Source organism: Staurois parvus, unplaced genomic scaffold, assembly GCF_062004578.1.
Source record: "Staurois parvus isolate SC_StPar_1 unplaced genomic scaffold, SC_StPar_1.0 ptg002686l, whole genome shotgun sequence".
Lineage (NCBI taxonomy): Eukaryota > Metazoa > Chordata > Amphibia > Anura > Ranidae > Staurois > Staurois parvus.
The window spans coordinates 703,216-717,551 of record NW_028320482.1 but is presented as its reverse complement, the minus strand read 5'-3'; the positions used below and the strand labels follow the sequence as shown (position 1 = coordinate 717,551).

General features: G+C 45.2%; 1 protein-coding gene and 1 long non-coding RNA gene across 2 annotated transcripts; both read left to right on the top strand.

Moving 5' to 3' along the window:
- Positions 1-7,519: 7,519 nt before the first annotated feature.
- On the top strand, positions 7,520-10,151 carry LOC149429891 (uncharacterized). The gene is made up of 3 exons (XR_016310078.1): positions 7,520-7,587; positions 9,696-9,824; positions 10,026-10,151. It is a non-coding gene; the product is annotated as an uncharacterized LOC149429891 (long non-coding RNA).
- Positions 10,152-12,324: 2,173 nt separating this feature from the next.
- Positions 12,325-13,891, top strand: LOC149429890 (uncharacterized). The gene has a single exon (XM_089666329.1). The coding sequence runs from the start codon at positions 12,329-12,331 to the stop codon at positions 13,223-13,225; it is 897 nt and encodes a 298-aa protein (XP_089522455.1). The 5' UTR covers positions 12,325-12,328; the 3' UTR covers positions 13,226-13,891.
- Positions 13,892-14,336: the final 445 nt, after the last annotated feature.

The following is a 14,336-nucleotide window of genomic DNA, read 5'->3' as shown; positions in this document are numbered from 1 at the left end:
AGATAAATCAATTCAGAACTTTTTCTACCTTTAATGTGACCTAAAAACTGTACAACTTAATTGAAAAACAAACTGAAATCTATTTTTTTTGGGGGGGAGTAAACATAAAATAATGTGGTTGCATAAGTGTGCACACCCTCTTATAACTGGGGATGTAGCTGTGTTCAGAATCACATTCAAAATCATGATAAAAAGGAGTCAGTACACACCTGCTACCATTTAAAGTGCCTCTGATTAACCCCAAATTAAGTTCAGCTGCGCTAGTAGGTCTTTCCTGACTTTTTTTAGTCGCATCCTACAGCAAAAGCTTTGGTCCACAGAGAGCTACCAAAGCATTAGAGGGATCTCATTGTTAAAAGGTATCAGTCAGGAGAAGGGTACAAAAGAATTTCAAAGGCATTAGATGTACCATGGAACACAGTGAAGACAGGCATCATCAAGTGGAGAAAATATGACTCAACAGTGACATCAAGAACTGGACATCCCTCCAAAATTGATGAAAAGACAAGAAGAAAACTGGTCTGGGAGGCTGCCAAGAGGCCTACAGCAACATGAAAGGAGCTGCAGGAATATCTGGCAAGTCCTGGCTGTGTGGTCCATGTGACAACAATCTCACATATTCTTCATATGTCTGGGCTATGGGGTAGAGTGGCAAGACGGAAGCCTTTTCTAACGAAGAAAAACATCCAAGCCCGGCTAAATTTTGCAAAAACACATCTGAAGTCTCCCAAAAGCATGTGAGAAAATGTGTTCTGGTCTGCACATCACCAAAAGAACACCATACACACAGTGAAGCATGGTGGTGGCAGCATCATGCTTTGGGGCTGTTTTTCTTTAGCTGGAACTGGGGCCTTAGTCAAGGTCGAGGGAATTATGAACAGTTCCAAATACTAGTCAATATCGGCACAAAACCTTCAGGCTTCTGCTTGAAAGCTGAACATGAAGAGGAACTTCATCTTTCAGCATGACAACGACCCAAAGCATACATCCAAATCAACAAAGGAATGGCTTCACCAGAAGAAGATTAAAGTTTTGGAATGGCCCAACCAGAGCCCAGACCTGAATCCGATCAGAAATCTGTGGGGTGATCTGAAGAGGGCTGTGCACAGGAAATGCCCTCACAATCTGACAGATTTGGAGTGTTTTTGCAAGGAAGAGCGGGCAAATATTGCAAGTCAGAATGTGTCTTGCTGATTGTGACGGGAGTCACTTTGGGTGGGGGGCCCATGGAACCCAGCTCACTTTGGAGAGGTGGGGAGACCCCTGTCTCAGCTCCCCATATCCCTCTTATGTGTAAGTCACCCTGTGCCTTTTAGGGGTACAGGGTGATCTGTCCTAATATTGTGTGGGGGTTGTAGATTGTTTAATGCCATGTGGTTGCATCCCATTGTTCTATTGTGTGTCTTGCTTGGGAGCAAACTATTATGGGATGTATGTGTTTATGTGTTATGGCTTCTTGGGGGTGTGTCTCCAACAGCCCTCCCTCCTGATGGGACTGTCTGTTGGTGTGTCTCTTGTTACTAAATGCAGATTACCCCACCCTGTGTCATTATGCAGGGAGGGGGGATTGTTCCATTGAGTGTATATATCTTGTATCTGTGTTAAAGTAAACTAGTCTACTTTCTGGATTACTTCAAGATTGGTGTCATATACTCTTGTTGGTCGGCTGTGGTGTCTATGGTCGGTGTTCGGACGGGGAAGCGGTATTCTAATGGAAATACCCAAGTGCAGTATGGGGTCGGTTCACACTGATAGACTCATACCCAAAAAGACTGAGTGCTGGAATCACATCAAAAGGAGCTTCAACAAAGTATTAGTTTAGGGGGGTGCACACTTATGCAACCATATTATTTTAGTTTTTTATTTTTACTTCCCTCCACCTAAAAGATTTCAGTTTGTTGTACAGTTTATAGGTCACATTAAAGGTGGAAAAAGTTCTGAAATTATTTATCTTTGTCTCATTTTTTACATTAGAGAAACTTGACATTTTAACAGGGGTATGTAGACTTTTTATATCCACTGTATCTGTACAGCCAATTTATTGCACCACTAATTTATTTGCATTTACTGGCCACATTGGTCCTGTACATGTATTAGTTCCCTTTTCCCCCTCCAAGTTTGTGGGATACTCTGCTTACGCTTTTTGTAAAAAGTTTTATAGGGGACTATGTCCAGGCCAGTGAGGACATGGCCTATTTTTGGCAGGGGGTGAATGTAGCTGCCTCCTAGATAGGTGCTAGGATATGTAGATTATAGTTGGTTCCTCTGTGCTTAACAGAACTGTTAGGAAAATCTACCTAGTCATTCTGCAATTGTTTATACCCTGCAAGGGGTATAATTGACTCAGATGGTTCAGTGAATACCTTCTCCCTGTCTTCTGCTACTCCTGAGTAATCAAAATTATTTATTTACTCCATAAAGGGGAAAAAAACATCACTTTTGAAGAAAAGTGAAACAACTAGACTTTTTTTGGGAGATCAAATTGCTCCTTACCAATAGATTGTTTAACTGCCTGAAATTACAGGTGCACAAACACAAAACTAAATCCTAACTACTCTGATTCCTCACCATCTAATGAAGAATGGTCATAATCTTCCATTGGCTCTTAAATGGGAGGAAGAATCAAAGCCAGAGAATGTCCAATGGAAGAAAGTGAGGCCCAGCTGATCTGCTTGAGGTACTTCCTGGCAGAGGCCTGAGAGGGATCCTGCCTTGGGAGAGCTACAGCAAACACTGAGATGGAGTCCCTCATCACCTGCTTGATGATACGTGGACTCTCCTGCTCCTTGGAGGAATCAAAGCCAGAGGATGAGCAATGGAAAAAAGTGAGGCCCAGCTGATCTGCTTGAGGTACCTCCTGGCAGAGGCCTGAGGGGGATCCTGCTTTGGGAGAGCTACAGCAAACTCTGAGATGGAGTCCCTCATCACCTGCTTGATGATACGTGGACTCTCCTGCTCCTTGGATAATCAAAGCCAGAGGATGAGCAATGGAAGAAAGTGAGGCCCAGCTGATCTGCTTGAGGTACCTCCTGGCAGAGGCCTGAGAGGGATCCTGCCTTGGGAGAGCTACAGCAAACTCTGAGTTGGAGTCCCTCATCACCTGCTTGATGATACGTGGACTCGCCTGCTCCTTGGAGGAATCAAAGCCAGAGGATGAGCAATGGAAGAAAGTGAGGCCCAGCTGATCTGCTTGAGGTACCTCCTGGCAGAGGCCTGAGAAGGATCCTGCCTTGAGAGAGCTGCAACAAACTCTTAGATGGAGTCTTGCATCACCTGCTTGATGCTACCTGGACTCTCCTGCTCCTTGTCAGCCCAAAATAATCACCCAGGCAGTCTATACAGACTAAATTGTTGGGCATTGCCACTTGGTCGATAGGAATGTTCGGAAGACAAGGAAGAGTGATGCCTCTTCCTGGATCTTTTCCTCGATCAGCAAAGGTGGCTGGATTGATGCCTAGAAGCTTTCAAGGAAGGGCTGTCCTCATTTGGTTGTGTATAAAGCTTTTCAGACCTCTTAGATCAAGGTTGTCAAACTCCATTTCACCGCAGGCCATATCAGTATTATGATTGCCCTCAAATGGCCGGTTGCATCTGTAAGACTAGATGTCCAGAGCACCCCCCATTACATCAGATGTAGATGTCAGGAATTGCCCACCCTCCCTAACATCACCGTGCACGCCATTTGGGGGCAGAGCTGGAAAGCAGAAAGTGCAGGGTCTGGAGGAGGATCAGAGGAGGAGTGGAGTCAGTTACCAGAGTCTGCTGAATGCTGAGACCAGAGAAGGCAGAGATGAGGGGGTGCTGCAGCAGCACTGAGAGGTACAGGATTTGGCGGAGGAGTTCTGTTCTCCTCTCTGCTACTGACTGCTGAGACAAGGTGGGGACTGAGGCAAGGGGGTACCTGCAGGAGAGGTGCAAGGGCCACATGAAATGGCCTGGAGGGCCGGATTCGGCTCGCAGGCCTTGTGTTTGACACCTGTGTCTTAGATGTTTATGGAGTGTGAAGGAGCAGGACTGAAAAAGATCTGAGTGACCAATGTCAAAAGCACGCTTTTAACCACCATTAGGGGTCTGCTACATATTTTCGGGGACCCTTTGGTCTGTTTGCCCTTTTTTCCTTAAAAAATGAAGCTGGGAGGGAAATATCATTTACCCACAATTTAAAACTCTTTTATCCTTTGTAAATGTCAGTGCTAAAAAAATTACTGCTCCTGTCCACATGGAATTTGTAAAGTATTTGCATTGGTACATGTTCCCCAGGGTAGTGCCCACCTCCCCTCCCAAAGTTGTTTTTTTTTACATCCACTTGTCTATTAGCTCAGAAAACGGACATTTGTAATTTGACAGATTTAGCTCCCATTGATTTCAATAGGGTCCGGCATCAAACCAAACCCAGAGCAGTTTGCCTCATAACTAGTCAACATTGACTAGAGGTCCAATCTCACTCCCTTTTTGTGCAGACCGATAAAAAGTTGCTGATGCCATATGTTGTACAGATTCCAGGATACATGTATTGTACTTTTCCAACCAGTAGTGAATGAACTTGGCTGGATACTCTCCCTATGTTGAGGACATGTGGTCTGGCATGGTTCAGGAGGGGGCACCCTCACTCTCCACCCTTTCTTGGGTATCCAGGCTCCATGCACAGATGAGGGTCTGGTATGTATTTTTGGTACCTCACCCTTTTTTCTTTTTGCATAGGGTTCCCTCTTAACACCCGTACCAGTCCTGAAGAGTCTAGTATGAATTTGTTGGGGGCCACATGCAATTTTTTTTTACATTCATCTGTCAGCCCCAGTTGACAACTGAATGGGTTGGGGGGTAAATCACTAGGTGTACCGGTGCCTGCAGCCACTGACGCCCTATCAACCAGCTTGAGCAAGAAGCTGCAGTAGTAATACTGCAACTGGAGGTTCAACTTTGTTGAATACCCATTTAGTTCAATTGTTCACTGACTTCCCCAAACAAGCCAAATTCTGTATAATCAAAGAATAAATGGGGAGCGCAAGACAAAACAGGAAAAAGTCAAGCAGCTAGCACAACGTGGCAAACCCTCTGTCTCCACCAAAACAAAACACTATAATATCAATGTGCAGTGCTAACAAAAATGTGTGTTATAATCAATGATGACCCGTGTAATCGTAAAAGAGAAAGGAAACATCATAAAAAAGAAAATGGGAATTGTGAATACTCCAATGAAGAAACAAAATGGAAGGTATAACAAATGAAAATATGTAAGTCCTCTAAATATCATAATAGTCCCAAAAATAGAGATGTGATCAAATCAACAAAATGTAGTGACTTCTGTGACTTCCGCACTGCACCTTCAGGTGGATCCCTTTGAGAACGCGCGTGCGCACGAAACGCATCAGAAGGAGCCTATGTGCTGACGTCACGCCGCTGTGTCCACGAGATGGTCTGGCGGCCATCTTTCTAAGTGCTTTTTATCCATTGATTTTATGCTCCATGTGGTTGCTATCTTTTTAATAAAGAAACATCATGGACGGTATAACAAATGAAAATATATAAGTCCTCTAAATATCATAATAGTCCCAAAAATAGAGATGTGATAAAATCAACAAAATGTAGTGACTTCTGTGACTTCCTGTTAGGGATCCGGGTATGACCAGAAATGTGTGGACTGACACAGGGAAGTAGCAGGCTTCAGGAACACAGGCGTAGTCAGGGCTGGAGAGGTGGAATGATCAGGCGGGCCGTAAGTTACTGTCAGGCACCGCCCGGCGGGATCTCTAGTGACCCACAGAACAGGATTCCCCAGGGTGCGGAGTCTAAGCCCCAGTCTGCCTTTTCAACAGAGCCCCTGATGGTGGGGATGGACTTGGCGCAGGACTGAGACCAGGTCGTGGCCCCTGAGTGCACCCAACTGTGGTAGAGGGGTCCGCCGAGGGTATGTACCGGGGGAAAGCCTGATGTGAAGGGGCTGGCAGGTTTGGACAGTAGTGACTGGAATTGTGCGGGATGGATGGATCGTCTGGGTAGCGTCAGGCATAGTCAGGCAGGCCAGGTCAGCAACGTGCGGGCAGTGAGGTACCGGAGGAGCAGGCAGAGAATAGTCAGGGTCACAAGCCGGGTTCAGTAACTCACGGGCAGCGCGGTACAGAGGATCAGGCAGAAGGATGGTCAGGCAAGCCAGGGGTTCAACAGGAGACGGTCAGCAGAGGTCAGGATCAAAGCAGGGTCAGCAACTAGGCAGATAGGCAGGAACACAGGATACCAGGTACAGGGGCTCATGGGAAACATACACCAAGGCACTGACTGCAGGTCTGGCCATTCCTTAAATACACCTCCTGCAATCAGCCCCAGGTGTTGACCGATTGCAGGAGTGAGCTTCTGGCTGCTGAGAGCACCCGCTGGTCAGCCCTGGTACTGCAGCCCACACGGCAGGTGAGTCCCACCACCAGTGCTGAGTCCATTCCTGACACTTCCGCACTGCACCTACACCATAATGCACTCACCAGAAGTAAGTAGCAAGCAAGCCCAGAGCGGGATGACACAAAGGGGTGTTCCTGCTTGTTCCTCCTGCCGGTGACACGGTTGAAGGTGGGATCTCTCCAGAAGCCGGTGATACACCAAATCAACAATCAAATATGGAGTAGCCAAGTCTCCATTTCCAGCCCACGGTGAACCACGGAAAGGGATTCCTCCTAGAGGGCAAGCTCATAGACCAAGCCCGGAGACAATATCATATAGTGTAGTATGTTTTATTAAAAAGATAGCAACCACGTGGAGCATAAAATCATCAATGGATAAAAAGCACTTACAAAGATGGCCGCCAGACCATCCTGTGGACGAGGCGGCGTGACGTCAGCAAGTAGGCTCCTGCTGATGCATTTTGTGCGCACGCATGTTCTAAAAGGGATCCACCTAGTCAAGGTAAATTCTGTTCAAACATAGGTTCAGTCCAAACTTGGAGCTCATTCCACGTGGTCTGTTTATTGGTCACCAATGAGAGAAGGATCCCTTATATCAGTAGTCAGTAGGAGAAGGACATTCTTTCATTGCCATGAAATTGTTACTGAGAGACAAAAATAGTTCAGTGCACAAGGAACCCCTAGAAACCTTTGGAGGACCCCTGGCTGAGAAAGGCTGGACTAGGCAGTCATATATTTCTGTCCCCCTTGGTGGGAGTGGAGGTGACCCCTCTATAAGGATCTACAGTTCATACACCCAGCACAAGGCCGGGGTCACACAATGGGGTTGATTTACTAAAACTGGAGAATGCAAAAATCTGGTACAGATGTGCATGGTATCCAATCAGCTTCTATCTTCAACTTGTTCACTTAAGCCTTGGCAAAAAATACTGGAAGCTGACTGGTTTCTATGCAGAGCCGCACCAGATTTTGCACCCTACAGTCTTATTAAATCGACCTCTACGAGACGTATCTTTGGGGTACAGTTCCTCTGAGCTCCACAAGGCGGTGATCTTACTGCTACCCAGGCAGGAAATATCTATGGAATACAGACAGGAAGTGATGTCAGGTACACACAGGAAGTGATGTCAGGTACACTCAGGAAGTTCCATACATAGGTAGAGAGAAGACGTTGTTGGAAGTGGCAGCAGAGGAGGTAATAAGAGTTTATTTCCTATTTACAGCCAGTAACCCCCCGTCATGTCCGTCCTCTTCCTCCATAGTCACGTCCGTCCTCTTCCCCCATAGTCACGTCCGTCCTCTCCCTCCATAGTCACGTCCGTCCTCTTCCCCCATAGTCACGTCCGTCCTCTTCCCCCATAGTCACGTCCGTCCTCTTCCCCCATAGTCACGTCCGTCCTCTTCCCCCATAGTCACGTCCGTCCTCTTCCCCCATAGTCACGTCCGTCCTCTTCCCCCATAGTCACGTCCGTCCTCTTCCTCCATAGTCACGTCCGTCCTCTTCCCCCATAGTCACGTCCGTCCTCTTCCTCCATAGTCACGTCTGTCCTCTTCCCCCATGGTCACGTCCGTCCTCTTCCCCCATAGTCACGTCCGTCCTCTTCCTCCATGGTCACGTCCGTCTTCTTCCTCCATGGTCACGTCCGTCCTCTTCCTCCATAGTCACGTCCATCCTCTTCCTCCATAGTCACTGTGACGTCTTTTATCTCCAGCAGATGATGATACACACATATATAGTGTGGGAACCCAGATTAACCCCTTCAGGGGCACAACATTCCCCCACTTCCGGGGACGGAACATTCTCCTCATTGTGGAGATAAATTCTAGTAATATGGTCTACTAAACCAGGGGTCTCCAAACTATGGCCCTCCAGCTGTTGAAGACTACAAGTCCCATCATGCCTCTGCAAGCCTTGCCTGTGGCTGTCAGAGTCTTGCAAGGCATCATGGGACTTGTAGTTTCTATTTTTTAGGATTTTTTTTTCATATTTCACTATGTCCAAAGTAGTACAATGTTACCATAGTACTACTTTGGGGAAGTGATCAGTATTTTTTTTTTTTACACAATTTGTTTATAGCAAAGAATTACTTTGCTATAAGCAAGCATTTACCTGAATGAAATCGATTCAATCAGGGTTTTTTTTGTTTTTTTTTGTGCTTAGCTGTGATTTGGCCACAGCTAATCACATGACATGTGCATGTGATCGCTGTGACCATTCACAGCTAGACACTAGTATACAATGGATGGCATGAATGAAGCCATCCATTGTATACAACTGTCATGTGACCTGCTGTGATTGGTCACAGCAGGTCACATGGTACCGGCAACGGGGGCCGGTACTCAGATCTGTCATCGGTCGGTGACAGATCGCACTGCTGCGCGGCTCTGCAAGCGTGTGAACTGCGCATGTGCGGGAGGACGCCATATGGTGACCTCCTGGAAAGCTAATACATTTTTACGGACGCCATTCGGCCATAGGCCGGGCGTCAAATGGTTAATTAAAACCATTTAGAATCACTTTAATATACAGTATGTGGCCGGGTGTTAGGAAGTATGGATGTGTTAAATGTGCATTTCGATTCATTCATTTCATTAATGGACACAGAAACGAATGGCAATGAATCCAAAAAGAACAAATGAATTTGTTTAATTCAGATGAAGTCACATGATGCGATAGTAGTTTGGGCCTATGGGGGAAATTAATTCAATTTTCAAATTTGTTCGATAATTTGGATTCAGAAAATGAATGGATCCAAAACTTGTTGCATTCGTTACTTTGGATGCACATTACACCAGTTTATATTGTCCAATTAACTCACGCCTTTTCTATTGGGGTTGGACTGGCATCCAACAATATCGAATCCATCCAACTCAATAATATATAGAATATATAGCAATCTTTTGGAAAAAATGCTAAATATTTTAATCCACTCTGACCAACGTATACACAAAACGAATGCTGAAGTTATGAAATGAATGAGTTATGAATTCCAAAAACAAATCTGTTCAACGTAACAAATATGATGAAACAAAGTTCTTCAATGAACAAATGCATCCCAAATGAAAAAAAAATTGCATCATGCACATGTGTATTATGTGTGATTGTATTGGGAACTGCTTTTTTTTCTATAAATATATATATCCAATAACAATAAAGTATTATCTTATCCATAGACTAAATGTGTTCCCATGGGGGGAGTAGTTCTAAAATGTCCAGCAACCCTCCTATTCCCCCCTCACATCCACATCCTATTATTGTGTGACCAATACCATCCAAATCATTCTTACTTTCATTTCCCAAAGTTATCCGTCTACAAGGAGACCTGTATAGATCACATGATGGCACCAATGAGGATGGAGGAGGACCGGAGTCACATGACTGAGAAGATACTAAACCTCAGCCTGGAGATCATCTACCTGCTGACCGGAGAGGTGAGGAGGATTCTGGGAGGTCACATGACATCACTCTCATCTCTATTAATAAAACACAGACCTGACCCGGAGAGGTGAGGAGGATTCTGGGAGGTCACATGACATCACTCTTATCTCTATTAATAAAACACAGACCTGACCGGAGAGGTGAGGAGGATTCTGGGATTCTAACATGATATTCCTATTGGTTCCTCTATACAGAGATTTCCTCTTCTGAAGTCAGGTGATCATATGACCATCACAGTGCCTCCATGTGACTCCCTAAAACCTGAGAGACACAACATGCAGAAGATTCTAGAAGTCACCAAGAAGATGATGGAGCTGCTGACAGGAGAGGTGAGCGGTGCCGGGAATTCTGGGACATTCTCCAGTAACAGACAAGGGATGTGTCTGGATGGTGACTGTATCATTGTGTGTGTCAGGTTCCTATAAGGTGTCAGGGTGTCACTGTCTATTTCTCCATGGAGGAGTGGGAGTATTTAGAAGGACACAAGGATCTCTACAAGGACGTCATGATGGACAATCAGCCGCCCCTCACATCACCGGGTAAGAGGAGACTTTATTGTAAAGGAGAGAGCAGTACGGAGGATCCACCTAGATCCCCCATCATCTGATAAACACATAGAAACAATGGATTCAGTCAGTGTGTGTGTTTCCTACAGATGGATCCAGTCATGGGAACCCACCAGAGAGATGTCCCCGTCCTCTGTATTCCCGGGATTCCACACAGGAAGGTCACACCATCCCTCACCATCATCAGGTAGATGGATCCAGTCATGGGAACCCACCAGAGAGATGTCCCTGTCCTCTGTATTCCCGGGATTCCACACAGGAAGGTCACACCATCCCTCACCATCATCAGGTAGATGGATCCAGTCATGGGAACCCACCAGAGAGATGTCCCCGTCCTCTGTATTCCCGGGATTCCACACAGGAAGGTCACACCATCCCTCACCATCATCAGGTAGATGAGGAACAATCACTGATAGTATCATTAGGATCTGTACATTATCTGCATTGTTACCATTTATGTCAATTTATTATATATTCAGAGTGGAAACCTGAGAGACCCTAAAGTTGATGTTAAGGAAGAGATATTTTATATATGATATTTCTCTCTCTTTCTTGGTTTAGGGTAAAGATCTGATAGATATAAAAGTTGAGGTTAAAACAGAAGAAGAAGAGACGTATGTGAGGGATGATCAGCAGTCTATGGAGGAGGATGGAATGATGAGGACATTCAAAGAGGAGGACACTCCTACAGAGATCAGCACAGGTGGGTCATGAACACTAAATCCATTCCTCCACCCATACTGCTCACTGATTGGTCCAGAGTAGGGCGGGGACTGGGTGATATCAGCCTGTAATCCCCTGGTCACTTTCCTGAGCTGTGTTCCCCGTCCTGTATTCCTGGATTTCTCTCGGATAATCTTCCTTCTCTGTGCTGCAGACACAATTTATGTATCTAGACTGGATTGATGGAGATTCTGGGGTTCAGCTGGCAGCAAAATGTTGCTCAACCTAGGCACCTGGGGTATGTGTTGGGTCTTTTCCCCATGCCCGGGTCTAGCAGGATCTCTGACAGAACAATTCTCCCAGGGTTCCTTGCTCTGTTATCTGCTGGCTGTGCCGGGTGGAGGGATATGTCTGTATAGTCTCAGACCCAAGTCACTGAGTGCAGTCTCAGGAGATGGGAGGCAGCGGTGTGGGATCTCTGCAACTTGTCTACAGGAAACATTTTGCTACCAAAGATTACCAAATACAAATAGTCCTGACTCCTAACACTATATGATATACATTTCACAATATGTAGTCCTAAGCCTACACATTATGCTAAATATTCCATAGTCCTGACTTCTGCTCTCCCCCCTCCCCCCACTGCTATATATACACATAATATGGATTCTCTTTTGTTACACCCATTTCCTACCAGCTGGACATTTTATATCGGATGATGTGATTGGAGCACAGACTTTTACATGGTGATAATAATGTGATAACATCCTCCTACTTTGGACCCTTAAACAGAAAGTGATAATGAGGGAGGAGTCAATACCGCAATGATGGTGGTCTTCAGGATCAGTCCAGTCTTTATCTTGGTTGTTCTCCCCCCATCCTCACTCTCTGACCTCTGGTGGGGCTCAGCCCCGCTGTTCTTCATGACTAAATCATGGACTAAATAAGGAAGTGCAGTACTTCTTGTGTTGGGAAGATGGCGATGAGTGATAGAGGGGGAGGGGACCCTCGTCCTATAATCCCCTCATCACTGTCCCTCCTATAAAAGACAGTTCTGGTTGTTTCCTCACTCTCTGACTAAGGTCCATGAATAAAGAAATGACCTGGTAGGAGATCAGAGGAGCCATTTCCTAGTTCCCTTGAGGGTGGAATTGTAAGCTCCTCAGAGACCAAGCTGCCTGGTGTGGGCGGAGTCCTGGTTTGGGGGAACCAATCAGCTCCTGTCTAGTAATCCTCTTTGTCTTTGTATTTTAGTCCATGGCCGGGAGATGAGGAAAACCTCCGAGGATTGTCTCACTTTGTCTCCAGACTGGAAAGTAGAAGATGAGGACATCACACAGTATAGTCCAGGAGAAAACCCGGCTCCCTCCAATGTCCATCCGGCACCACCCAGTGTAGATGGACCATCGGATTCTTCGTATCCTGAGGAACCTCAGACTGTGCGGGACCGGGCCGGCCTTCCAACAGAGAAAAGGCTCTCCTGTACTGAGTGTGGGAAAGGTTTCAATTTTAAATCCCGCCTTAATGATCATATAAGATCTCACACAGGTGAGAAGCCATATTCTTGTCCTAAGTGCGGAAAATGTTTTTCAAAGAAGTCCAGTCTTCAAAAACATCAGAGATTGCACACGGGTGAGAAGCCGTATTCCTGTTCTGAGTGCGGGAAATGTTTTGTTCAAAAATCAGATCTTGTCATACATAAGAGGTCTCACACGGGGGAAAAACCATACTCTTGTCAGGAGTGCGGGAAATGTTTTTCAGGGAAGTCGGGTCTTCAAAAACATGAGAGACTGCACACGGGTGAGAAGCCGTATTCCTGTCCTGAGTGCGGGAAATGTTTTCCACAAAAATCACAACTTATGAAACATGAAAGGTCTCACACAGGGGAAAAGCCATATTCCTGTTCTGAGTGCGGGAAATGTTTTGTTCAAAAATCAGATCTTGTCATACATAAGAGGTCTCACACGGGGGAAAAACCATACTCTTGTCCGGTGTGCGGGAAATGTTTTTCAGGGAAGTCCAATCTTTACAGTCATCAAAGATTGCACACGGGGGAGAAACCGTATTCCTGTCCCGAGTGCGGGAAATGTTTTTCAGACAAGTCTACTTTTTACAGACACCAGAATTTGCACATGGGGGAGAAGTCACTTTCCTGTCCTGAGTGAGGGAAATGTTCCTCACTGAAGTCCTGCCTTCCTGTACATGAGGGGTCCCACACCACCCTGGAGGTGTATTAGTGCCTTGAGTGCGGGAAATGTCTTCTAGATGAATGTTGCTGCACATCCCAGCTCTCATGTGGGGAAGAAGCAGACCCTGATATACACCTCAGATATACTCCATGGCTGATCTTCATCATGGAAGAAACAGTTCATAAGGAGATCAGAGGTCACCAAAGACATGGATGAAGTGTGGGACCGGGTTGGCCATTGATGGCAGGAGAAGAATAAAAATGGAGTCATCACCTTTCATTGGCTGAGTACATTTTGTGGTGGGAGATTTCACACTTAGAGGTCTATTTTTAACCAGTTGACCTCCAGAAGGTTTTACCCCCTTCATGACCAGAACATTTTTTTGCTATTCAGCACCGCACCACTTTAACTGGCAATTGCACGGTCATGCAACGCTGCACCCAAATTAAATTTATATAATTTTTTTCGCACAAATAGAGCTTTCTTTTGGTGGTATTTGATCACCATTGTGTTTTTTATCTTTTAATATATATAAACGAAAAAGACCAAAAAATGTTGGGAAAAAAATACAATATTTTCTGCTGTTATAAAACATATCTAATAAAAAAAAAATTATTTCTTCATAAATTTAGGTAAAAAATATACAGTAGTCTGCTACAAGTCTTTGGGAAAAAAAATCCCAATAAGTGTATATTGACTGGTTTGTGTGAAAGTTCTAGTCTCTGCAACCTATGGGATATTGTATATTTGAAAATCGATCAATCCTGATGTACTGGGGGACCATCTCATTTCTTGAGGCCCTTAAAATGCCAGGACAGTACAAATCCCCCCAGTTTAGTTAGTAAGAGGCAGGGTGAGGTTTTTTTTCTTTTTGTAAAATCTTTATTTTGTTTTCCAAACGTACAGGTAATGAAAAACAACAGAAAACAATGCTCTGGATGAAAATTAAAATACAGAAATACAGTACGGTTCAGTACAGGAATGCTGAATAAAGGGAAGTTCGCCACCTTCAGATAGGATAATCTGTATAGATAACTACAGTCCCTTGAAAAAGCCTTCTTCCCCATTGAAATGTTCCACATTTTGT

What these genes read in the sequence shown, in the direction of transcription:
- LOC149429890 (XM_089666329.1), top strand. Translation starts at nt 12,329, where the DNA reads ATGAGGAAAACCTCCGAGGATTGTCTCACTTTGTCTCCAGACTGGAAA.